General features: G+C 41.1%; 2 protein-coding genes across 2 annotated transcripts in view; one reads left to right on the top strand and one right to left on the bottom strand.

Annotated features, from left to right (window-relative positions):
- Positions 1–12,978: 12,978 nt before the first annotated feature.
- On the bottom strand, positions 12,979–26,473 carry mettl4 (methyltransferase 4, N6-adenosine). Its single transcript, XM_050056065.1, has 8 exons — positions 26,240–26,473; positions 20,698–20,763; positions 20,170–20,527; positions 19,839–19,908; positions 18,323–18,497; positions 18,120–18,226; positions 17,941–18,032; positions 12,979–13,319 (listed from the first exon to the last, which is right to left on the bottom strand). Exons 1-8 carry the CDS (start codon positions 26,471–26,473, stop codon positions 13,054–13,056), a joined length of 1,368 nt encoding a protein of 455 aa, XP_049912022.1. The 3' UTR covers positions 12,979–13,053.
- Positions 26,474–26,810: 337 nt separating this feature from the next.
- The window catches only part of smchd1 (structural maintenance of chromosomes flexible hinge domain containing 1), a 36,509-nt gene continuing 35,819 nt past the window's right edge, over positions 26,811–27,500 (top strand). Inside the window, exon 1 of the mRNA XM_050056062.1 lies at positions 26,811–26,972. Within this exon, the coding sequence (XP_049912019.1) occupies positions 26,811–26,972 (162 nt within the window). The remainder of the gene's footprint in view (positions 26,973–27,500) is intronic.

The following is a 27,500-nucleotide window of genomic DNA, read 5'->3' as shown; positions in this document are numbered from 1 at the left end:
CTGCACAGCAGCATAAAATGGAAATATTCTAAATGTCTTCTGCATCATGGTAAACCCAAAATTCAGCCTGACATGTTTGGTATTTTTAGAAAACTTTGGGGTCTCCACCAGAATTTAAAATCACGCTCTGTTTAACTGCACAGCACGAGTCTGTAGAATCATTGCACGTTCAGTTCGATCAAATTATCAAACTGTACTTTATCTGTTGATTTTCAATATCCCTCTCTGAACTGTTGTGGATCATCCACTGACCTGCTCATTTAAAGTAAATCCTGCAAACGCCATCAAAGGTACAAGGCTCTTTAAAGTGTTTGAGAGGAGAGAGACTGACTGTCATATAATTACCAGTGTCATACTGAGCTTTGTTTGGAACACCACTGACCTTTGCTCAGGAGCAACAGGGGGATTGGTATTCTCCAGCTGAACCTGCCTCTCTTGTTCCAGAAACCAGCGATAATTCACAAACCGAGCAGGCACAGAGCTTTAGCTGCACAAATTCTGTCCCCAAGTGTCACTACGGGACTGGGACAAATTAAAAAAATACACACTGTCAGAGATAAACAAGCAATAGTTTTGCAACAACCTTTTGTTTTGCACAAGGACCAATCTTATATTCTATAAGTATAAAAGTGCATGCTTTATTGACCAGGGTCCTATACCTGTTTAGAATGACAACATTCATTTTTCAGTGTGAGAACTTATTCTGTTAGAAAAGCACAGTCACGCACATCCAAAACTGTTTAAGGCAGGTGCTGGCCCAATAAAAGATTACAGTAAATACACGAAGAATGGTTCACACACTGTAGGATTTAAAAACAAACAAACAAAAGATTTTTATGTATTTTCAAGTCTGCTGTAATACATCATGTTGTTCATTTTGTAAATGATGGTCCCATTTAGAGTACCTTGTAGAGTACTACCTTGTTATTGACAAGTTGCAACTACAGTGGTGTCCTCTGGTTCTTAGTCAAATCCACCCCTCACCACAGCTCTACCCTCTCATCCAAATATGGTTACATCTGGCTGCAGAAATCCAAGATGGCTATGGGCAAAATGGCAACTTCTCACTACAGGAACATTAGCTGCTCTGTTTCAACAATTTTCAATTAAAAAAAATTCAACCGAGCTGTACTGTTGGGAGATGCAGTGACTGAAAACCACCAGTTGGTAAGAAAAATAATAACGTTACATGTAATTTGTTGAGATTTGAGTAGAGGGAAAAGTCTGCTGGCCGCTAGGCTAATTTATGCAATGTCAACATGCTAAAGCTTATAATGGGTGACTAGCAAAAAACAATTGCTGTCTCTATGAACCCTGACAGTTATTACTGAGCTGAATTCGATACCTATGTTAAATTATGTTGTTGTTAATCTATGTTTAATGGCTGTTGGGAGAAATTTGCCTTCAGGGTTTTAAGCCAGATAGACCTGAAGTTTACTGAAAAGGATGATGGTTTGGGTTAAAATTAAAATATTTCTTATAAAAAGGGCTCTCTGACAGAAAACCCTGAAGGTTAACCTGGCCCATGTGCTGTATTATGTGTGTTAGTGGAGTCTGTTTAAAGTAAACTTAACTGCACTTAATATTTATATTGTTTTTATCTTTTATGGCTAAAAGCAAAAAAGAAAGTGGTGGCAGCTTCTTCTGTAACAGACTGTGTTAAATGGGCGGATAATATCATCTTATACCGATCACAGGCCCCTGATTCGCATCAAATCAAAATCATATCGTGGCAGACTTTATAACGTATCGTTGTCCAAAGAAATATGATATCGTATGTGATAAAACTGATGATTTACACCCCTATTCAAAATGGTTGTCCACAAACCAATGGGTGACATGACTGTGGCTATTTCCACTTCCTTTATACAGTCTATGTTCCTGAATTTAGACCTGGAGCAGAGCTATATTATTACCATGTTACTCTGTAGTTTACTCTCCAGTGTGTTTCCCACCATTGGCCTGCTCAAAGACTTCAACCCCATCCAAGTTGGACTACCAGCAAGTTCTCCAACACATAATTGGGAAAGCCATTTCTTTATAGACCTGGCTTTATGCACAGGAGCTCTTTCAAGACAGAGCCCTCCAAAAAATACACTGTTATCTAAAAAATCACAGTATGTTATATAAATAAGATTAAATTAAGGAGCCTAGTTCAAACAATGAAAAACATCCTCTGATCAAAAGTTAACAGGGACACACTTTTCATTATTTTCTCAACACAGATAGTTTAAATCAGTGGAGGAAATCACGTCTGAAAATATACTGTATATCCTTAATCAGCCCCTTTCCTCCTGTTAAAGTAGCCTACCTTTTTACTGTTTTAACAACATCATTATATTGTTGCTGACACACTCGTGCCGATCACACATGAATATCATTTTATCATGTGGTTTTTATCACTCACATGCCATTTCACAAAGGGACTCCTGGCTACAGTCTGTATCAAACAGCAGCCTTTGGCATTTTAGTCATTTGCATAGATTAATTTTCCTCCCACAGAATTAAAAACTTCCACGTGCTTTGTTTACTCCTCTCTCACAGTGGAGTACCCTGCGGCAACTGTGATGCAACATGACCCGGCGCTGACACAGAAATAATATTTAACAAAAGCATCCTTAGCAAAATAATGAGGCGTCTCATATGCAAAGTGAGCAGAAAGTGGTATTCATTAAGGAGTAGTAGGGTTTTTCCTTTTTAAAGTTGCCCATTCACAAATTTACCTTTCAAGTACTTGCCACTGTGAGTCTACTCCTGTGTTGAGTTGGACGTTTATAAATCCATAAACGGATAAAAAATAGCAAGCACAGTTAGGACAGATGGGAAAAGAGAGCTGTCATGAATCTTTCTGTTTAACAAAGCCAAAAGATTTGTAAATCTGGTGCAGAGTGATTTCCTGCCTGCTGCCATCCACCTGTCAGCCATTTTGACACCTAAGCTACTAACATCCTTCAATTTATCTCCTTCAGTGACTATTTTGGATCGGCTGCTCATGTTTGGATGTTCAAACAGTCCTTTTTTCTTTCTCCCTGACACCTTTTCATTGACTCGCTGACACATGCTTTCTCCCTGACACCTTTTCATTGACTCGCTGACACATGCCGCTTGCTGACAGACAGATCTTTACATGAGAGACATGAGGTATCCTGTGAATGAATATGGATGGAGCCATCCATCTGTCCATCTGCCATTAGGCCTCGCTGACACTGAATGCTGACAGGACGCAGCAAGAACGCTGCTGACACTGAATGCTGACAGGACGCAGCAAGAACGCTGAAAAGAATCTGAAAATGAGCTTGAGCTAATATTTTCCAGGAAGCCCAGGGGAGAAGCAGTCAAGGAATAGTTTCAGTCGCATTTATACTCCTCGTGAAGCCGAGCGCAGAGGTGCGACATTTGAAATATTAGCTTTGAGCTTTCTGTCAATGTGCGTAAAACGACTGTGAGAATTAACAGATATAGAGAACGAGGCTGAGATGAGAAGGAAGACAGGTTCAACAGGGATACAGAAGTAAGCATATTAAGCTGGAGTCTTTCCCAGCATGCACTGGGCAGACGGCAGTAAAATACGCTGGACAGCAGGTTGCTAGTTACAAAATGTACTCACATTCAGACCAGTGGGCAATTAGGAGTCTCCATTTCACCTGACATGCATGTCTTTGGTTGTGTGGCGGGAGGAGAGCAGCATGAAGTCAAGGCCCACACAGTGACAGTGAGGACTAATTAACGTAAATCCAATTAAAACCCAGGATGTAAATACAACATAACAATACAGCACCTGTTATCCTGTGGAAAAAAGTGACACAAAATCAAACAACTTAACAAGATGTGTGTGTCTTTACGGTTCTGTCTAACACAGTGTTTGTGTGTTTCACTGTTTCTCAGCTGGTTGATTTGTTAGCTCATTAGCTTTTGGCTGTCAGTGGCTTGCAGCAGAACTTCCGATTTGTCATTAGCACTGTTGTTCTGGCTCTCTCCCGTGGTCGCCTTCGGTCAGTTAGCAAAACATTCTTTAGACATGTAGCTTTGTGTAGAGGCTGCCACCTTAAAGGGAAACTAAGGTATTTTTCAACGTGGACCCAATTCTTCCCACGTTTTTGTGTCGAAGTGACTAATGGACACAACAGCTTTTGAAAATGATCTATTTATGAGAGAAACTGCTGCAGCTGTAGCAGCGAAACAGGTTGCAAAGTAATCCCTAGGGGCAACTGTGCACTATCAATCTACTTCCATTAAGAGTGTTTGTTTTAGCCACTGACAGGCTCAGATTGTTATTCTTAGTGTATGAAACCATTACGGAAAAGACTTTACAGAGAAATGAAAAGTTTTGATCTGATCACTGATCCGATCTAAATGTTTAATGAGCTAAATATTCAGTCATGACATTGAAAATCTTGAAGATATCACTAAGTTATGCTTATCATATTCCAACAACACAAAGTCTTTCCGGCAGTCATCTTTCCAACTTTTACTAATGTTTCCACAGATGTTTTTTCAGCAACAAGTCATCTCTCGCAAGATTGCAGAATAAGTCTTCTCTTTGATCAAGACTTGGTCACAAAAACAAACAGTCCAGCGAAAGGTAAAGAAAAACATCTCATTTCTTTGTAGGGTCTTTTCCGTAGAGTTGTCAGACACTAAGAATAACAATCTGAGCCCATCAGTGGTAGAAACTAGCGCTTTTATTGGATGTAAATTGGCAGAACACAATTGCCTGTAGGATTATATTGCAGCCTGTTTTGCCGCTGTAGCTGCAGCGGTCTCTCTTCATTACTGACTATCTTTGTCTTGTAAACATTAATGTGCATATTATCACTACAAATGCGAAAGTATTAGCAGACAGTTTGGATGTGTCTTTTGATACGGCCAGTAAATATGGAGCAACATTATTTTTCATTAGAAGTCATGTTTCACCTGACATATTTCTAATACTCAGTCTCTCTTTTGCTCCGTTTTGGTCTCCACCAACTCTGTAGCAGCTCAGTGCTCAAAAATGTTGACCACCTAGTTGCTAACTGTGTCTGTCTGCTGTTTGGTGCTGGAGAGGGAGCATACAGTGGGCTTATTCAAACTATGTCAGAGCTGAGGTGAACTGTAACAATGCGTACATACTACTGTGCAGGTGTCCCAATGAAAGCCACCTGGATAGTTAATGGAGTACCAGGTAAATCCACAGATATCTTGCCCAAGGCTGATCATTTTGTGCTGTTTAAATAAACAAACTGGAGTTCACTATGTTGTCTGTATTATGAAATGCAACCAAATTACATCAGTGCCCACCTTTAAATTCCATATAAACAAATGAAATCCAGAATGCACACTTATCTTGTCCAGGCTTTGAAAAAGTCTCTCGGAGCCATACCCTAAACCCAACAGGAAGTCAGCCATTTTGGGTTTACTGTGCAATTTTTGTGTATTTTTTGCCATTAACAGGGGTTGTACTTTAATAAACTCCTTCTACAGATTTAAACCGATTGACTTAAAATTTTGTCTGTACAATGTAAAGACCTTTTAAATGAAAAGTTATTAAATATTTGATTTTCATCGAACGGTGTGGTAAGGTGTCCAATTTCCATGGTTTGCCATGAAACAGGAAGAGTTTCTAACTCCACTCTACGTGGTCATATCTGCCCCGAACTTCACGTTTGATAAGAGCCCCGCCCTTAAGACATCAATATGCCAATCTTTAGTTATACTTATAGCACCACCTACAGTCCCCTGGAAATTACTCTACAATAAGTTGACCAGATACACCTCTAATTTAGGCAGAAAAGCCTAAAGACCTCGATGATACAAATTTCTCATGCTTAATGAGAGTCCCGGCCTCATGACTTCTAGGTCCCAAAATTGAGTTATAGTCATAGCGCCACCTACTGGCAACAGGAAATTACATGTTTTATATTTGGATGTACTCCTCCTAGCAGGTTGACCAGATCCACCTCAAATGTGGTGTAGTAATGGTGTTGCTGTTAACCATATTAAGACAGCATGTCATTGCCAGAGACATACCAATGAGATTCAATAAACACAATTTAACCTCTTCACCCCTCGCTTTTGACTTTACACTTCTTTGCTATGGCCATATTTGCTACCTGGCAGGAATTGTCTTCTATTAGGTAACCGTTGGTTTACTTGCTCGTCCACAAACTGTATGATAGTCATGTCATCAATAGGCAAACGGAAAAAATGCAAAGTAAACTTCCTCAATTAACTAATAATGTGTGGTTGACCACATATAGTACATTGTGAAAGACAAGCCATGGGCCATTTAAAATTGCTCTGTGGACCACAATTGGCACCCAGGCTGGGTTTAAGACATGCCTGTCCTACATCATCAATCATCTGTGTCTTTCAAATGTTACAATAAAATAATGTTTCATCATCTGACAATGCTATGGTTAAGGTGTGGTTACATTTAGGTGCACAAACAACTTGGTAAGGTTTAGTGAAAGATCATGGTTTACTTTGCTATGTCTCCGTCGCCATGGTGACAAATAGGTTAGGGTAAGGTTGGAAAGGGGAAATGAACTTTGTTACTCCTTAACAATGTTAGCAGCAACGCATAAGAAGATGTACTAATGCAAAAGAGGAGCCTTGTATTTATCATTTGGAAAACATTTAGAAGCTCTTTCTGACTTGAATTTGATTCTACTTTATAAAAAAATAAACCTTCATATAATTATACTTTGATTCAAGCGATTTGGGTTTTTTTTCACTTTACTACCCATTCACTTTGATGGTACCACTGGCGATGTTCCCATTGTGTTATAGGAACGTTCAGATAATGTGGCTTTTCAGCACTGATTTCTGTTCAGGATAAAAGTGTGAGATCTGTGAGCTACAGTGTGTTCTTGTAAAATTATGAGCTCGACAGCGTGTCTCAATTTAGCTCTGAAACGTGCTCATCTCTCCCTCTCCTCTCTTCATATGTATATTTAATGACAGCCAGATATATCTTCTCCCTTGGGTGACTTTGAAACATTTCATAAAGTACATGGCACTACGTTAAATCACATTATGTTACCAGAGTCTACATCCTCATGAATACATTCAAGATATTCTGCAAAGCATTTGCTTTCATTCCTCTCATCTCAAATTTGGAGGTATATGAATCCTTTGAGGAGATTAAATTATCATGTGAATGGGTATCAGAAAGGAAATCAAAGCTCACTACAGTGCCTGTTTAAGGAATTGTGTCTCATATTAAATAATATTAATATTATATTCTGCAGATGAATAATGATGTCCAAGTCAGAGAGCAAAATGTTTGCCTGTGATAAACTAAATAACAATAAGAAAGTGTGAAGAGATTATAATTGCTTTTAATTGCTGCTTCTTTTGCTGCACTGTCTACCTTACAGAAGGGAAAAATAAGACACAAGTGAGCTAGAAATATCCTCTGGTGGTGTTTCTTTTGACCACAAAACTCATTAGAAATGTAAGAACATACTAGAGCTGCTACCCTAAACATCAGAGTTGGTGGTAATAAATTTATACCTAGGGAATCATTTCTCCGTCTGCATACTCAACTCCAGCTTTCACATTCTCTCTGATGGTGCTGACTGACGAGAGTGCTAAGTGTTCGTTCACTGTAGTTGTTGCAGAGCTGCATGCGTGTCTAGCAAAGGCAGCACAGAGGACAGGGCCGAGGGATCGAGACAGACGAGGAGAAGCAGCACCTCTCAGGAAATAATTATCCCTCTCATCCCCCCGCAGCCTCCTGTGGGAGATCTAGCCGTGATGGCTGCCAGTTTGCGGCACGGCTGTCTCCAAACCTAAGGCTTTGTTTTTCCCTCTGTGAGCGAAGTTGTTGACAAAGCTTCTGACTATTTACAGCAACATTTTCTCCAACAACTCTCATACCCAGGATTAGATGGGAAATATGTCTGGCAGTTTACCATTGGCGATATGGGATATTCTCTTGTGATGACTGACACACTGGAGGGATGGCACACAATCATTCATTATTACATTTAAGCACAACGAGCGAGTGTCTGATCTGATCAAAGTAACCTCTAAAGATATGACACATTCTTTCTCTGTCATCTCTGATTTACATCTACCACTTACTACTCAACTAGAAAATAAGAACTAGTCATGGAATTTAAAGGGACACTCCACCAATTTTGCATGTCAAAGTGAATTTACTAGTCCACTACTCAGCCTATGATGGAAAGTAAATAAATTTACTCAAGAACATAAATACACCCTAAAGTATATAAAAAAGACTTGGCTATGATTTATAGGTCTGGCTATGCAAGACTAGCTCTATAGGTTGACCAGTTAAAGAGCAGAGGCCATCAAGATGGCTAGCGTTAGCATAAGAATAAACATTGAAAAGATTCAGCCATACATGTTTGAGCCTCAGTCCGACCCAGACTCAGATGAGGAGTGTGTTCTGCACCAAAATCAGCAACTAGCAGACATATCAGAATGTTAACTGTAGGAAGCATCTTTTATTGGTTTATTTTGTTTGGTAGTTTGTTAGCTTGTAGGCTAACTGACAGTGGCTGACATGGAGTTAGTGGCTGTGAAACATAAAATGAGGTTTTTGATAGATAGTGGACAGAAGCTCCCCAATGTTTATTTCAATGTTAATGCTAGCCATCTCTATGGCCTCTGCTCTTTAACCGGTTAACCTAGCACTAGTCTTGCATAGCCAGACCTGTCTCCTCACTTCATTTTAGGGTTGTATCAGTGCTGGAGAAAGCAAAAGTGAAAACTACCGCACTGTTAGATGAAGGCCAGATCCATAATTTCTCAGTAAGGTAGATCTGCTCCTGGCCCCTTACAACATATAAATCTAGGATCTGGTCATTATCCAAATACTGCACACCCCACCACAAGGTTACTCAACATGCTTTGCCCAAGGGCCACTTCTGCAAAATAATGGCCAGGGTCCAGTTAAAAACAAACATTAAAAAAAGGTTTTCAAGGTTTCCACGTTTGCTGTCCTCAATAATCTCTGCCAGGAGGGAAATCCAGTCGCAGCAGCAGGTCCACATAAGTCAGGTGTAGATGGGCTTTTCTAGGATTTGAAGACATTCAAGGCTTAGTCCAGATCTCTGTTGGGGGATCCTCCCCTGGCTCTTTTCAAACATTTCTTATTTTTATGCTTTTTTAATGCACTCTAGCACCTTATTTACATTCAGAATACAGAAAAATTCCCAGTGTGAATCCATTCATTTGGGCCACCTGGACCACTGTAGCAGGCCACACTTGGCCTGCAGACCTTATGTTGACTATTACTACTCTACCATGTTTGCTGTCAAAACGTTTATGATGCTACTGCAAACTCTGCTCTCTGTACTGACAAGCCCATTCTGCTCTATGCTGGAGGTTTCAGGTTTCTTTGCAGGTGTGGTATCAAAATCTGTTCCACAGTTGATTTTTGTTAACCATATTAGACAGCGACTGGCTTTTATATTAGTGATGTACTAACTATCTTGCCTGGTGTATGTTTGAATTTCAGATTTTAGGGAAGTGCAATAGAAGAATGTGAAAGCACTTCTCTAGTAAGCTCGAGGTAAGTCAGTATCACCAAGGCCAGTCATTTTAAGGGACATAAACATGAGAAAAACACATTTCTGAGTGATTAAGGGCTTAAAGCAAAAATTTTGAAGTACGTACTTGAAGTACAAAAACATAGTCTGTAATACATTGTTTTATATTTCTACTACATAACTTTCCTGAGAGAAATATTGCACTGTTGTAATCTATTACTACATTTATTTGACAACAAAGAGACAATTCTCCTCTAAATTTCTCAGATGACTTTATTTTTTTAGATAATGTTACATCTTTGGTTGTCGAACTGTTATTTAAATAAAGTCCTGAATACAAATTTGTGTAGCAGAATTTTGAGTCTTCTTTTCCCATTAGTCATCTCTCAACCCAGTCAGATTTATATATTATTTATCCACTACTTATAATAATTGGTTTCATTGGTTGTGCCAATTACAGGCCATCTGCCAGTAAGATCAATGAGGTTGACTTTATAATGTTCTTGGTGGTCATCATTTGAGGCTGGGAAAAATCCTACTGCACATTAGGTGAAACTGTTGAAGGAAATCTGGCGTATCAACACTCCTTATCCTCCATCTTCTCCCCACAAAGCCAGCAGCAATCAGCGCTCAGCTGACTGACATCTGGCAATTTGAGGTGAAGCTCCTGCTCCTGGTGTACAACCTCATTTAGCAGAGGAGGAAGGGGGGGCTGGAGGAGGAGGGGATGACTAGGTCTTTACTGCGGTGCTTCATCTTGAGTTTGACAGGACACTCTCCATCCGCTGGCGCCTGGAAGAGAGATGATGATCCCGGTGACATCACTCGGCAGTACGTTGTAGGCTTTTAGGGACTGATTGCGTCGTTGGAGATGATGGCTATTGTTCAAAGAACAAAGAGTAATAAGAAGGGGGAGGAAAACGACAGATATTTGGGACAGTGGTGGTGTGATTGGGTAGAGTTCAGGTAGGCTCTGTTATGATCTAATTCCATCTTTTTGTACTTTGTCTCAATGAATGTCTCAGAAATACTAATGAAGAATTAAAACACCCATTCAGACTTCTTTATATGAACACTTTCAGAACGAAGTCTCTAATCTTAGCAGAGGTGTAACAATAGTTGAACAATGAGCTGGACGAATGATAAATAAGGTTTGAAAGAGCAGAAAGAGAAAAAAACGTCACTGAAAAGTCACTGGAAACAAAATGCATCATGCACGTAACTTTGTGTGCGTCATTTGCCTCTTCAGTTGATATATAGCACGTTTCATAAAGGAACTCTTTCTGAGAGAATTTCAAGGATAAGTGACGAGAATTATTTGATTTTTCTTCGGTTTCCGTGGGAACACAGACAATAACCAGAAATCCATGGCGACCTGGTTGGCACTGTAGAGTACCTCCTCACCTCCTCCATACAAAAGACATTTCATCATGACATTTGACTCTTACCTGTTATGTTGTTTCTCACTTGTTAGTATTAACCTTTGACGAGTTGTATGTGTATTTTGCACCTCCTTATGTTGAAGCTTTGAAATGGTGAAAGAAGGATATGTCCTGCATTGTACAGAATGACAACACAGCAACTGTATGGGGTGATGAATTGCTTAGATAACAAACCACAGCGTGTATATCAGTACACAAGTCAGTTAAGTTATTTACATCATTATTTGTTGAACACATGTACCCCACATACTCCACTAAGATTTCATACTTTAATTTGTATGAAGCATTCTGGCAGATTGTACTCCACATCCTACCCTTATCCACTAGTTTTCAATGTCTGGCCCTGATAAGGACCTCACTCCGAAGTTGTCGAAATCTGGCGCTTGGGTAGTGACTTGTAGCGCCAGAAGCCAACGAATAAAGGCGTCCTTTAAGGTCAGCATGATACGCAGACAGTTGCTGTTATAGTTTCACGGCGCCCAGCGGTGTCAGGGGGAAACATGGCGGGGCAAGAACGAAAGTTAAGGTAGCGAAAGTCTGAGTAGGGCGGGGGGAGTGGTGGTGGATGGATCCAAAAAAACACAACTTTCACCCGAGAGAGCGGTGTTTGTGTCCCGTAAGATCCTAAAGCCAAACCCTGTTCCTTTTTCCTAAACCTAACCGCATGCTTTTGTTGCCTAAACCTAACCATGTGTGTTAGTTGTTGAAGGAAAAAAAAAAAAAAAGTCAATTTGCGGTGTTGTACCAATGTCGTGTGTTTATTCTGAAAGAGACTGTATGTAAACATTAAATTTCCTGTGAAAACCAAAACTGTATCTTGAAAGAAGAGAACTTGACACGGCGTCCCAGAACATCACCAGCCAACGCACCCAGGGTACCTTGCACGTCGTATGTGGACGTGGAAAGTCTGCGATCAAAACATCAATATATGACGAGGTCGGAGTGAGAATGTGTTACATGTTAGTACATTACATTTTAGCCTTGCTATATTTTAAGCTGGACTCATACCTGTGCCTCAGCTCTATGCAGAGCCTACGCCGTAGCCTACACATGTGGCCTATGCCGTTGTGAGCATTTATACTTGTGCGGTGGTGTCTGTATCACTCTGCAGTTACATCTCAAAACCACTAGTAGGCGGCGGAGGGTTCTGTGAAGTGCTGTAAAGTTTAGCTGATTCAAAACACACATTAAACACACATTAAACATAGCTTAATAGCTTGTCTTCATCTGGACACATTTCCCCCACAAATAAAAACACAGATCAGGATAAATAGATGTATAGACTGGCGTATTGGTGTGTTTGTGTGTGTGTGAGAGAGAGACAGAGAGCATGTCAAGCTAATGTGTAAATGATCCTGCTGGAGTCACACTCTGGCTTCATTAGCTGTGACGTGTACTGTGCTGCAGTAGCCGTAACTCATTCTCCTCTGCTTTAAAGACAGCCCTGCTTGTCCACACAACACCACCACGCCAGCTCTCCTCTCTCTGGAGACCACAGACTCATTAGAGCGGCCCCGCCTGATAGGAAAAGGTAGGTTAATGGCTATGCTGTCTGTTAGGAGTGTGACACAGGGAAGGGTGCGTCTTTCAGTGGAAACAAGGAACACTAACGCACATATTATGTAAGCGCAGACCAGGGCGTCCTTGACAGCATACAGCAGTGTGTTGTTCAAAAACTTAAAAGAAAAGTTCTGTTAAAGGACGGCTGCAAGCAAATTCATTCAATATGAAACTGTTTCTTTCATTAGAAGTGGGAAACATTTTGAAATTCAGTTCAAAACAACATGAAATGAGTAAAAATAGAAACGCTTTGATCATCCTTAAGACACATATTGTGCCAAAGATTACTCAAAAAAAAAAAAAAACTTGAGTGTTTATCTAAATGTTGCAAGTTAAAAACATAGCTGCACAAAAATGCACTTTCATCTCTCCACATGCATCATCAGCCCTGTGATTCACTTAAAAATGTACGTAGACCCCCCAAAGAGAAATCAAAGGTTCCACATACATGAGAAGTACAGATCAAAAGGAACTGGTATAGAAGTATTCTGGCGTTGAATCTTTATTGAAAGCACAGTGAAATACCGATGTGGCTCAAAGGTCAGTCATTAGTCCGCAGTGATGGGACAGTGATGGGGAGGAGACGATTCTTTAGGTGAGCTACACACTGGTGCCACTGTGGGTTTGTCTGTGCGGTCGTCTGCGGTCTTGTCTTTAGGGACGTCTGCTCCATCTTCTGCAGGCGTCAAAGTGAAATAGCTCGTGTGCTGAAATTTGAGCACTTCGTTGCCCCAGCTGGTCCATCCAGGCTGAAGACTTCGGGCAAACAGCTCCAAGCAGTTGGCTTCTGCTCCGATGAAGGGCTTCAACACCTCTACAGAGAGAAAGAAATGAGGAGGAATGATCGTGGCTGGCTTAACCCACTCTGGGGCAAAAACGAGGCCCTTATTGACCCCCTGTTGCTCTTGTTCCCTGTGTATTGTGTGTGTGTGCCCTGTTGCCTCCAGACTACAAACTACACATGGTAACAGTATATCAAATTCACCTTACACCCAATAAACAACCACCTCTGCCTTAGGTTTGCTGGTTCAAGCAGTGTTTTGCTGCCCTCTCTGGTTAAAGGCTTTAAATTCGTAACACCTGTATTAACACCTGCGACAGGGATGTCACCATGAACTGACACACCCTGGAGTACACTTCTACATCACAGTAGCATGGTAAGAATGTAAACCACTGAATGTCAGCAAAAAACATAGATTTAAAGGAATACTTCACTACCTAAATAATCATTTGTATATAAGTTACCCACACGTTCTGATCCCAAGTCGTCACAAATTGCTGCTTTATCAGTGAACTTTCATGTGTACATACTACACGCAAGGTATCCTCCTGTTGATGTTCCAGGACGCCGCAACCAACACCGAGATGTCGACAAAAGCACATGGGTAGATTTAGAAAAGAAACATCATGTTTTGGTTTGGTTTTTATATGGGAAACAAACACCGGGTTCCTGGGTGAAAGTCGCAGGTTTGTTGGACTCATCCACCAGCCCTCCTGCTCACCCTGTAGGGACTTTCCAGCTCATTTTATAACGTCATTACCGGCAGGGTTTCAACCTGACTCCATCCAGTGGTGCATCATACTGCCACAACAGGTGCTGTTCCATCCAGCCATATTACAAACTGACGCCACCTGGTGGTGTATCATACAAAAAAAGGTGGATTTTGGCGTCTGTGTCTGAAAGCAAAATCATTGACAAAGCTGTGGTATTTGACGACTTTGAAATGAGAACAGGCTGCAATTACAGATCCAATGTTACGCTGAATTTCGGAAGGAAACGTGTACTTGCATGCCTTCACAGTGAATGAAGAATCCAAAAAAAGATTTGATATTTGATTTTTCCATATTGCCCCGCCGTAATTTGGAGAATTAAAAAGTGTATCCACAAGGTGGAGAACAAGGGCTGAATAAAGCCCAGCAGCGAACACCCGAATATCTTCACAGAGAACTTCATGAAAGATAATGACTATGTTGTCAATATTAAGATCACTGTGGACAGATCTCTATTGGTTTGTCTTTGTCTTCGCATTTTGCGATCAGCACCTCTGAGTACATGCATCAACCGATAATCTGAAGGAAAGCATGCAAAGCAGGGTGGGGCTCATGTGACCACTTAAAGCAATGCACTAAGGCACTTAACGATTCAGTTGATATCGTCCTTCAGTGGTAGCCTTCACACTGTGCTACAAAATTTGGAAAACACATTAGTAATTCATTTATTTACTTCACATGAATCGACGAAGTATAAATACGGAGGCTTCCCTGGTCCCTGGGGACCGCACTGCATCCATTCCTTATGGGGGCACTTTGCTTGTTACTCTGTAATAGGCAGAGGACAGCACTGGCAACCGCCCAGCTCCTTCATGCCACTGCACAGATTTTTCAGTGTGGAGGCTGCCTGTGACCTTGAGTCTATAAGAGATGATATTCCAGGAGCTGCACACCTGACAGATACGTTTCACTTCCTCTGCCCTGGTGCTACTCTGTCTGCTCTTGTGCATGCTCAAACCATCCCGACACTCGCCTCAGCCAACACTCAGGGAGTTAATGAGCTCAAAAGCCTGATCCCCAAACCGATCCAACCTGCACTATGTGGTGCCCTGCCTCCCGTTTTCTCTTCCTCTGCACGTCACAGAGACAGAGTCACAGAGAGGAAAGGCCAAACACGCAGCTCTCAGACTGATTCAACCTCAACTGGTGACTCAGCTCTCAAAGTTGAACAGAGAATTAAAGGTCCAATTATCATCTTAACTCTGAAATGGGACAATGTATGAAACTTGTGCCGGGAGAGGCCTGAGACAGAGGAAGGTGTTACTTAACTACTCTCTGGACAAGTAACATATTCATTCATTCATTCATTCATTCATTCATTCATCTTCTAATCGCTTCATCCTCTTGAGGGTCGCGGGGGGGCTGGAGCCTATCCCAGCTGACATCGGGCGAGAGGCAGGGTACACCCTGGACAGGTCGCCAGACTATCGCAGGGCTGACACATAGAGACAAACAACCATTCACGCTCACATTCACACCTACGGACAATTTAGAGTCACCAATTAACTTAGTCCCCAATCTACATGTCTTTGGACTGTGGGAGGAAGCTGGAGTACCCGGAGATAACCCACGCTGACACGAGGAGAACATGCAAACTCCGCACAGAAGGGCTCACACGCCCGGGATCGAACCGGCAACCCTCTTGCTGTAACATATTCAGTCAGTTAAATATTCTGCTGTACAGGCTCCTTATATTCTCTCTGGATTTGATTTGGGATTAACAAAGTCAGAGCAAACTAATTATGTTGTACAGGACGGCCCCACTACAGAACACTGAAAGTGGGAAAGCTCACAAAGAAAGCTAAATATCGTAGCTGCCAATGAAACACACTGGTGCATAGATCACTGTCAGATCCATTCCCCACTCAACAGTAATGCAACCCACACAATTGGCAGTGAAACTCTAATATTAGGAGCAGCCCTTTAACTACTAATTATAATATCGACTTGTGGAGGGACTTTCTCAATTTTTCACAATTTCTGAAGTTGCAGGGGGCCCTAATTAATAAAGACCACGCGTCTTGTCGTTCAGAGGAGTGCAAACACTTTTTTTTCCCCGCAGCTTGACCATCTGGCAAAGGATGTGTTGTATCCGTAATGGTGTCCCTTATCTCTCCATAGCAACCGAAAATGTCACCGATAGGAGCCCCATCTGAGAGAGGGGGGGGCGGAGGGAAGTGGGTCAGGGTTTCTCAACGCTGCAGGCTCGAGGGTTGTGGCTTCACACCGTCGAGGCTGCCCACTGGCTCTAGCAGTCCTGACATGCTCGACAAAGTAAAGCAGAATTGCAGGACTCAAGATGAAAGCTCAGGTTGATTAATGCCAAAGGTCTTGGGAGACTTTCGAGAAAAAAAACTACTGCAAGACTGCATGAACAAAAGAAAAATCCCTCAAGACCTAATGTGTAAAACTATCATGTCAAACAGTTAAATAATTAAACTCTTTTGTTTTATTGGCAGCTCTGCGAGAGTCGGGTCAAGCCCTTTTAATATTTCATGACACGCTGCAATTTACAATTATTACACTCACAGATTTGAGCCACACCCACTACCAACAGAGCTCTCTCACCTCTCGCAGAAAAACAAAAAGCAGCATAGTAATGGTACATATTTGAAATTTCGAGCAGTTGCATAATCTACTGCAGGAGTGAACAAAAGAAAAGCCCTTCAAGGCCTGAGGTGTTAAACTGTCATGTCAAATAGTTAAATAAATAAACTGTTCTGCGTTTATTGGTAGCTCTGCAAGAGTTGGGTCGAGCCCCTCTAATATTTCATCACATGCTGCAATTTAGTTTTATTACGCTCACAGATTTGAGCCACACCCACGACCGACGGGGCTTTATCACCTCTTGCAGAAAAACAAAAAGCAGCATAGTAGCTGGTGCTGAAACAGATGCACCGCAGTTACACATGTTGCTCATTCTGGCCACTTAGTAGGACATGTTGCAAAGAAAAAGCACAAATAAAGCCTTTTTTTCTACTTTTATTTCATTAATTATTAGTGCTAAATCTAAATAAATATCTGCATTACAAACCACACCAAACAAAGCAACTGGAACACAATCTGTATCACAGCCCCACAATGGCACCATTATGATTTAAAATCAGTGTATTTTAACAATATCCAGCCACCTCCATGAGGTGGAGGCTTTTCTGTGCTTCTGAAAGGGCGCCGGCAAACACTGGCTGTGTTTTGTTCTCCATACTGCACAATAAATCGCGCTCCCCTGGGAGGGAGGGACATGACGTCAAGCCTCTCTTATTCATAGTCCCTGCATATTCATTGTCAAGGTTTTACATCGATTCTAAGTAGCGGACTCCATGTTGGAGTCAAGTCTTTACACACCACAGCCAGTGCAGATGGGATTGTGATTAAATTTAAGCAGCAGAAGCCCCCCACTCTGACAAGTCCTCCTGTTATTATGAAAACAACAGCATGTTGTGTTTGAGCAGTTTTCTCTCCTTCAACATAATTATCTAGAGAAAATGCAAACTTTCTGTGGTGGAAAAGCAAGTTACACATTCAATGAGTGTGATAGTTCTGCTTATATTGTATCACAAATCAATAAATTATTACTTAATTGTGCTCATTACTCACATAACAACACACTGCAGTCAATATTTTGCATGTAGCAACTGTTGTCGTCCTCTAACATGGAATAAAATTTGAAGTTTCAGCCATGCAAACATAAATAACTGACTCAGACTTTGCGTCTGCGTGTGTTAGAGCAGACTGTAGCAGACACAGAGCTGATGATTGAAACCGTACAGCGAGATAACAATCTCTGATGTTGCAGCATTGCCCTCTGGTGGCACAATAAAACATAACAGTAGTGTACTGACTGAAAATACAGAGCATTCAGAAAAACTGTCGGACATATTTACCTGAGAGTGAGGGCTTCTGGGAGTGGAGGGCTGATGGGACGCTGACAATCAAACGGTGATCCTCCACAGGAACTTCTGTTGTCTCTGGAGGGCTGAAAGCGGTTCAAAAACAATGTATTTTATTTTTATAGCATAAGCAGTATAGAAAGTGACACACAGAGAGGTCAAACATTTCACACCATGTGGAGTTATCTGCAGAGGAACGATATCGGCCCAGCACCAGCACCTCATAAGGCTTCTTGTGATGTGAATCCAGAGGAAACACAAACTCTGCAGATGTGGTCACCTGAGGGAAAAAGAGCAAACCCTCAAAACATCTGGAGTCACACCAATAGGTCACATGCTCATGATTGAAAGTTGTGTCTATTCAAAGTTTCTGTACCTTGACCCAGAACCATTCGGCCACAACTTCCACCCCCCAGTGAGGATACAGCTCATCCCGGACATAACGGAGGTGGCTGGGCCGGTTTGTGACCCAGGTGACCACTAAACAGTTCGGGGAGGCCAGTTGAGGAATAGGAAGCTGTTTCAGCTGGGATGAGGGCAAAGAACTGTACCTTCATAGAGAAAATGGATTTAAAAAGCCACAACATGTAAATGCAATACCTTTATTTCAGTTTTAATCTTAAAGAGACAGTTCACCCTGAGTCAAAAATACATTTTCTTCCTCTCATCTGTAGTGCTCTTTAGAAATCTAGGTGTTTTGGTGTGAGTTGTCGAATGATGGCAGTATTAGTCGTAGAGATGTCTAACCTCTCTTGAAAATTATGAAACTAGATGGCGGTCAGCTTGTGGTGCTCAAAGCACCAAAAAAATACATGAGAAAAACAATGCAATGTCTCTTTCCAGAAACTATTTTGTTGCTAGCAAACTACACCCACCAACTGTATCACTGTGCAGAAGGAAGCATGCATCTACTCATGGACCTGAGGCTCGTGCTCATGACAGCGTGAGATGTAACCATTAATGGTCGTGCTCATGACAGCGTGAGATGTAACCATTAATGGCATCCTCCTCAGCTGAGCTGTAATGTTAGCTAGCTCAGTGGTGCTAGGTGAGCTAGCAGTAGATGCACGTTTCCTTCTGCGCGGTGATATGGTTGGCAGGTATAGTTCAGCAGACAGAAAATAGTTCCTACATGAAACTGCTCACAACAAGGTCTGTGGATTATCTTGAGTAACCAGGTCATGATTTCTGGAAAGAGACATTGCTGTTGAGGTTTTCAAATGTATTTTTTGGCGCTTTGAGCACCACAAGCTGAGTGCCATCTAGTTCCATGATTTTCAAGAGAAGGCAGACATCTCTACAGCTGATATCTCCAACACTTGGCAACTCACACCAAAACAATCTAGACTGATAAATCACACTACAGGAAAGAGGAAACATATGTACTTTTGATTTTGGGGTGAACTTTTCCTTTAAAAAGGTTTCTACACTGCTTAAGCACTAATAAACGCATTACTGACCGACTAGGCTTATTATTTTTACATGCATGCGTTATGGTCTAATGCTTCCCAAAATAAATCTAAGGACTCACAAGATGATTAAAAGATTAACTTTTGTTTAATTTAAATAAACCCAAATTGATATGCTGGTCTTTGGCTCATGTCCACATCAGGGCCATAACCTATATAAAGAGTCTCAGGCTGACATTGCTTCATTTAAAAGGGTAACATGCCAAAAAGGTTGGGAGCTGCTGGTTAAAGGAATTCTAATATATAATGTATGATATAGCTGTTAAATTTAACGTCTTATCTTATTTTAAACTGTTTATTTTAACCCAGTTTCTTGTGCTGTTTTAACATGTAAATTTCATCACTGGACATAAACAATAATAATAAATTATCTTATCTTACTTTGTGTTTCACAGTGTCTAAAATGCTTGATTGACAAATTACCTGCGACTCCTTTTCACAGACTTGTTTTCCCACGGTGGATCCATAACTATTAAGTCATACCTTCTTCCATCTGTGTGAGACACAAGCAGCTTTGGTAAACAATGCCAGGCTGGGAGATAAATAGTGTGCTCTCACATGAGAACTACACTGAGTCATGCTAGGATTATTTACAATAATAAATTCACTTATGCCACAGTGACTTTACAGCCTTCTTTTATCTTCATCAAAACAAAGTTGCCACAACTGAACAGTGGCTGCAATTTGTTTGCATAATCCGTTCCAGATGGGCTAACAAATATTTACATCTTTCAGTTCCCAAAATTGCACTCACAGTGGACAAGGGGTTGTGTTCTTGTGAAATCAGAGAGGAGGAAGGCTGTGTGTGGGGGTACTACATATTCCTCTCCCATCAGAGTGACCACTGCAGCCCAGTCCGCCTTGTTCTCTGTAACCCGAGAGAACAAGTCCACATGAGACGTTCGGCCATCCTCAGCAACAAGTGGCTGAACACACTCCTGCTCCTCATCGGCCACTAGAGGGAGCTCTTTCGCCATTTCACAGAGAGCGGCGAGGCTGCACTCCTGAGAGGGAAGAGGCTCTTTCACTGTGTCTGAAGCTCCTTTCAGGTATCCGAGGGATTGGGCGGAATCCACCAAAGACTTGGTTCCCTCCAGGATGACAGACCTGATCTGCATCAGCACAAATATATTATTATACACTGTTATTAAGAAGGATCTGAGTTTCACCTGTGTGAAACATGTATTTCAATCATTCAGTTCAATCTGCACAGGCACAAATCTCTTTCCAAAGATGATACATGCAGCTAAGACTTCAAATTAGAGAATGAGAGTCAACCCACCTTCTCGTGGAAGGCCTGTGAGTCAACTTCCCCCTGGTTGAGTTCACTGTGTTTTCGTTTCCTCTTCTGAAAGGCAAATTGATTTTGTATTATTAATGTTAAGTACAGCCTCTCAGCATTTGGCTGCAGCTTGTCAGATTTGAGAATAAGCTGCTTTTCTTTGTCATACATGACAGTAAAGCGAATGTCTTCAGGTTTGTGACTGATTGTTGACTAAAACAAGGAATAAGAAGAGGCCACCTGGGGCTTTGGGGAATTATAATGGTGCTTTTTCTCCCCTTTTTCCCCCTTTTTATATTCAATGGACTAAATGATGAATTAACACAATTAACATTTAATAATTGAAGGAATCAACAATGACAAATAATAATTATAGTAGTTGCGGCCCTTCTTTGTATTTTTGTGTTCATACATGGTCATTTCTATGGCTAAATAATATTTTATTACATATATATATATATGTCTCCTTTGTCATTATACCTCAAAGTTAACATCAAATTTACAAATTGTTATCCTATTCATATAACAGTAATAGATGTTGCTGAACGTAGGAGGCACAAAAACAGTGGGACTGAAGCATCTGACACTTGTTAGCTCTTTCCAGCACCCACACTTGATGTAGAAAACAGGATGTCACTGCTGTGTGCAGTGTCTGACTTTGACAGAGAAGGACAGCCAGCATCCTGCCAGCTACCCCGAGTTGCGCAGAGGTGCAAGGGCTCGTTCATCGCTGCTTGCAGCTTTAATTTTAAAATGTGTTTCTTCAGAGGAAATGACTGAGGAGATGGACCAACAAGGCAAAGCTGGAGTTACAGGTGTTTTTCAATCTGCTACTTCAAACCTGGATGAACTGGCTAACACTGTAACATTGTACACCAGTTTTTCTAAGGACATGTGAGTGCCAACTAAAAGCTCAGGCTCAGACTCAAGCAGCTTCATCAGGCCGAGGGGGAGGCCTTCAGAAGTGGGCACAGACTGTTGCACAACAAGGCCAGGAGGGAACACACTGATGAAGCAGATCAGGGAAGCAAAGAGCAGGTACTCTGAATACTTAAATGACCAGCCAATGACTCTGTGTTATTGTGGAGTGGCATTCCCTAACTACAGGAAATCCTCCACTCACACTGGGGAGACCCGTCAACTGGCTGATGACCTAAATTTGTTTTACTATGGGTTTGATAAGCCCACTTTCACACCCCTTACCCACTCTGACTCAGACATCACATAACCAGCTGCACCCCCTGCTGCCACCCTTACACAGATCTTGAACAGATCGCTGGAGCTGTGCTGTCCCCAAGAAACCCTCCATCAAAGGATTAAAGGACTACAGGCCTGTTGCTCTGATGTCTCTGATAATAAATTCCTTCAAGAGGCTGGTTTTGGCCCACCTGGAGGACATCACAGGCTCCCTAATGGACCCCCCTCTGTTCGCCTACCATGCAAACATGTCAGTGGACCTGAATGCATGGGACTGCATTACAGTCCTGCAGCATCTCGACTCCCCAGGGACGTATGCAAGGATCCTGTTTGTGGACATCAGCTCGGCAATCAACATCATCATCCCAGACATCCTTCACTCACCCAGCTCACAGAGCCACAACCTGCCTCTGAATCACAAACTTCCTTACGAACCAGACACAGCAGGTGGTGTTACATCCAGCACCCAGACCATTAGCACTGGCACACCCCAGGGATGTGTGCTCTCCCCACTGCTCTTCTTCCTCTACACTACACTCCATCTAACATCAACACCATCAAGATAAAAGACCCAGCAGATAATCCTGCGCCAGCTCAGGAAGTTCAACCTGCCTCAGGAGCTGCTGATGAAATTCCATGCAGCAATAATCCAGTCTGTCCTCTGGACATCCATCACTGTGTGGACCCGCCACCAAACAACACTGGAACAGACTACAACGGTCAGAACTGCCCTCATTGGTGACATCCTGCCCTCCATCCCGGACACATACACCTCCACAGTTAGGATATGGGCAGGCAACATCACTGCAAACAATCACACCCTAAACAGAACCTGTTCCAACTTCTCCACTCTGGTAGACACTACAGAACACTGTATGCCAAAACAACCACTTAGGAACAGTTTCTTCCCACAGGCTGCCACTATGATGAGCACCAGTCCCCAGTATCAGACACAGTCCCTGTGGAACAATGTAAACACCAACCATCCACTTCACCTGTACATTATATTGTATGTTTAAAGTTCAAATTAGGGCTGCCACAATTAGTCGACTAATCGATGACTAATTGACTATTAAAATAATCGGTGACTATTTAAGTAGTCGACTAATCGGTTTGAGTCATTTTTCATAGAAAAGTACTATAAAAGTACCCCAAAATACTCTTACTGCAGCTTCTTACATTCAGATATTGGCAGCTTTACACACTCTCCCGTGACAGTGAACTAAAACCCTTTGGCGTGAGTATGAAACAAGACATTAGATGACGTGATTTTGGGGTTTGGGCGAGACAGACCGACATTTTTCAATATTTTAACACATTTTTCGATGAAATGATTAGTCGACTAATCGAAGAAATAATCGACAGGTTAGTCGACAATGAAAATAATCGTTAGTGGCAGCCCTAGTTCAAATACACACTGTAAACATTCAAATGTCTGTAAAACATAATCCAAGCATGCTGTAAACACTGTACTGTCATATCCACTGACTCATCTATATAAGCAACCGATTAAATTCATTATTCTATATTTATTGTAGCACCTCTTGCGCTCTGGACCACTGCACTATTGTCCGACTGTTTACACATTTTATTGTGTTTAGAAAAATATATACAATTACATATACAGGGTGTCTACAGATATAACCAAGTTAAATTTAAGACTTTTTAAGGCCTTTTTAATACCACCTTTTATGAAATTTAAGACCAAACCTGCAATGGAAATACATATTATATATACGTGTGCGTGTGTGTGACACACATGTGTAAGCACTCTTTTGAAGTAAACACACTGATGTCAGTTCAAAATGAACAGTAAGGGAAAATGACAACAATTGGGTGAGTTTAAGCTTAATGTGTTTAATGTAAAAAGAAAAGAAAATCTCATTGTTGTCATTTTGCTATGTATTATTGCAATTCTTCAGTCTGTCCAATGATTGTTAAACAGTCTTTGGGTTTGTCAGGCTGGAGAAATTTTCATGGTAATGTGACCATTGAATCTGAATTTAAGACAATTTAAGCCTTTCTAAGGCCTTATATTATCAAAACTTAATTTACGGCAATTATATACTTTTGAAGGCCTTATATTAAGAATACTTAGTTTAAGATATTTTCAGACTTTTAGGGCCTTATATTAAGAAAATGTTAAGACTTTTTCTTAGACTTTTTAAGGCCTTATATGAGGAAAACTTATTTTAAGACATTTAAAGGCCTGGGCCCATATTCACAAAGAATCCTAAGACTAAAAGTAGCTCTTAGTGACGTCATTCTAAGAAAAATCTTATTCACAAAGCATCTTAGGCCTTAACAGAGCTCCTAAGGTGACAAACTGTTAAGAGGAGGGAGGAGGACTTTTAAGAAGCCTAAGAGTGTCTTAAACAGAGAAGATGGCGGAAAGACAGAGAGGACGGAGAGATATTCTCCGTATGAACGACAGTGATTTAATAAGACGCTACCGGCTCGATCGTGCAAGGATAATGTTTGTGGTTGACCTCATCAGGGATTAATTTACTTTTCCCACCCAGCGTAGTAACGCAATAATGCCCGCTTTGGATTGCAGCACATACCAGCGCTTCTCACACTCATCGCTTGTGCGTAAAAGGAGAGGGAACGACGCACTGATTTGTCGGGCAATGTGCTCCCAAGTCTGCCTCTTCCCTTGTGCCGTGATCCCGGGACCGAATTTCTCTCTTAAAACTCCTTTGTGTTTGCCAACAGCAGGCACTGCTCTTCTGTCCAGTTCAGCTTTCTCGTTCTTTTTTTCTCCATTTCATTCGTTGTTTTGTTCATTCTGCCAAATCAAACCGTTTTTTACAAGGAGGCCAGCAATCACAGTAATTGCTGACAGCTGAGTCTGCGTCCACCATTAATATCAAATAGATTAAGTAGTAAAATTACCAGCATGGCGAGTAAACATAACAATAAGCAAATCAATATAATAATCGGCATGTAAATGAGAAACGTTCAAACACTTTGAAGCTGTGTAACAATTAATTTAATTTTGCTGAGTTTCATCATCATGACATAAAATTATTTTCACGATTACACATTTCTTAAAACAGTCTAAGTTTTATGATCGGTTGATTTCACTGTCCATTCATTACTAGGAGCGCATTTGTTTTTCTTTTTTTTTCTTTTTTCCTTTTTGTAACAACCAATCACAACTTTTAGAAGACTGTGTCATACCTAGCAACGGGGTCAACCACACCTCCTCACTAAGATTAAAGTTTCTGTCCCCTCCTTGCTCAGAGTTGCTCTCAGAAACTTCCTGAATCACTCTTAAGCTAAGATTCCTTGCTAGGAATTTTTAGGCTAAGTTAGGAGCTCTCTGAGAGGACTGTGAGAATCTTTGTGAATACGGGCCCTGATATTAAGAAAACTTAATATAGGATTTAAGACTTTTTAAGGCCTTTTATTAGGAAAACTTAATTCAAGACATTTTAAGACTTTTTAAGGCCCTATATGAAGAAAACTTATTTTAAGACATTTTAAGGCCTTATATTAAGAAAACTTAATATAAGACATTTTAAGACTTTTTAAGGCCTTTTATCAGGAAAACTTAATTTAAGACAATTTAAGGTCTTACATTAAGAAAACTTAATTTAAGACATTTTCGGACTTTTTAGGGCCTTATATGAATAAAACTATTTTAAGACTTTTTGAGGCATTATATTGAGAAAACCTAATTTAAGACTTTTTGAGGCATTAAAGTAAGAAAACTAAATTCAAGACATTTTAAGACTTTTTAAGGCTTTATATGAGGAAAACTTATTTTAAGACTTTTTGAGGCATTATATTAAGAAAACTAAATTCAAGACATTTTAAGACTTTTTAAGGACCTGCAGACATCCTGATGAAACCAAATTAACCCAAAAGTGGTCTCTGATTTTTATTATTGTAGTTTTATAGGTGGTAAATACAACTCTGATTTCTGAAGACACCTATACACTCCAGCTGCCAGTTTATCATGCATTCTCAATCACTTTACTACAGTCCTGCATTAAATCCTTCTTTATTAAGGTCATGATGTTCACTTTTTGTTGCAAGTGCTCTATAAAGATGTTGGTTCACTTTTTCAATCATTCTGGAGGTTGTAGAGTGTAGTGCTGTTGAACTGGATGTGTCATGCTGAAATGTTCTTTTTTTTAACACATCAAATTAAAATCTTTGGATATCATTGCAGATGTTTTAGTAGTTTTAGCTCAGATAGTGAAAAGGTAATTGGTGTTGCATTAAAAAGTGTACTTCACGTGTCATTACACAGCCAGCAGTAGCTATGGGAGAATGAGTACAGCCCTGGTACCAGCAGGTGTCGCTGTAAAGTCATTTTTAGGAGCCCTCTGTTTACCTTTGATGGTCTGTCTGCTCTCTGCAACGTGTCGGTGTTTCCTCCATCCAAAGCAGCACTGGCTCTCTCACTGTAGTGGCTTGTTAAAATCTGAAAACACTGCCTTTTAAAACGACACTTCACGTGTGTCTTTTGATTCTTATCTGTCAGTCGGATGCAACGTGAATAGCCCCGATCAATGAGAGAGCGTGCATCCACAACCCAGCCCCGCGTGCACACAGCTACCACAGACATAGTCAAAACGGTTGGTTTAAACTAGCTGGCATTAAAGCGATTCAGTACTCATTGTCGGTGGCTGGGGCTCCGGTGCAGCAGCCATGTACTGCCCTGACGACAACAACCTGTCCAAACAACCGCATTCACGGTGAAAAGATACCGAAAGTGAAGCGCGTTTAAAACTCAGCCGTGAGCTGCTTTCTTCAGTGGGCGGAAGTAGACGGTCTGTCCCTTACCAGTTTCCATACCAGAGAAACGAAAGCGCATGAATAACACGAAGGAAGTCGGCTGCCAACTTTAGTGGATGCGTAGCTGAGCTAGCAGAGTGACTAAGGAATGCATTAAAGTTGAAAAAATGTCTAACCGAGGGGCCCAGCGTCTCCCCGCAGCCTCCATGGAGACAGGAAGAGTCCGCAGGAGGATACATGTTTTCGACCGCCGCTCAAAGAGGAAGGAGCAGGCTATACTTGATGCCAGTGGTCTGGATTACAATGACTTCCTTCAGCTTGTGCGAGAGGTAATGTTAGCCAACTTTTACTCGCTGCTTGGGTGGTTAAAACGTGTTGGCATCTTTAATTTTACACACTGTCAACTTGTGTTTAAATTTAAATGCATGGTCTTAATTTCATTTATAAAATTGGCTCATATTTTAAGTTTAACTCACATAAATCAGACACAGGGCTCCCACAGTCAGGGAAAACCTGGAGAAGTCATCCAACAGTCTTGTTTACCAGGCCTGGAAACGTTATTAGTAAAATTCCTTCAAAAAGTTTTTGGAAAAGTCATGAATTTTGTTGTGTGTACTGAAGTTGTTATGGTAATCTGTGGAAAACCTTCCACGTTAAACTGAGGTCAAACCAGCCCTCACGTTGTTTTGCGGTGCGCGCGTATACTACACATTACGGCAAGAGCGAGAAAAGACTGATTTCAAAGTAAAAGCAAGCTTCCAAAACGACCTCAGGGTGTCACCCAGAAAACATCATGTCAATCTGACGTAGCATTTCAAAATAAAAGCCCTCTGAACTGTCATATTTCCCTGTGCTCC

Source organism: Epinephelus moara, chromosome 11 (genome assembly GCF_006386435.1).
Source record: "Epinephelus moara isolate mb chromosome 11, YSFRI_EMoa_1.0, whole genome shotgun sequence".
NCBI lineage: Eukaryota > Metazoa > Chordata > Actinopteri > Perciformes > Serranidae > Epinephelus > Epinephelus moara.
The sequence above is the reverse complement of the archived record's forward strand: the minus strand, read 5'-3'. Positions and strand labels throughout refer to the sequence as shown.

Excerpts from the sequence above, each read along its gene's own strand:
- mettl4 (XM_050056065.1), bottom strand. The coding sequence starts at position 26,473 with ATGTCTGTGGTAGCTGTGTGCACGCGGGGCTGGGTTGTGGATGCACGC. Across the intron at positions 20,764-26,239 it reads GAGCAGACAGACCATCAAAG|AAGAGGAAACGAAAACACAG; the intron begins GTAAACAGAGGG and ends TTTGCCTTTCAG. Across the intron at positions 19,909-20,169 it reads AACACAACCCCTTGTCCACT|ATGGAAGAAGGTATGACTTA; the intron begins GTGAGTGCAATT and ends TGTCTCACACAG.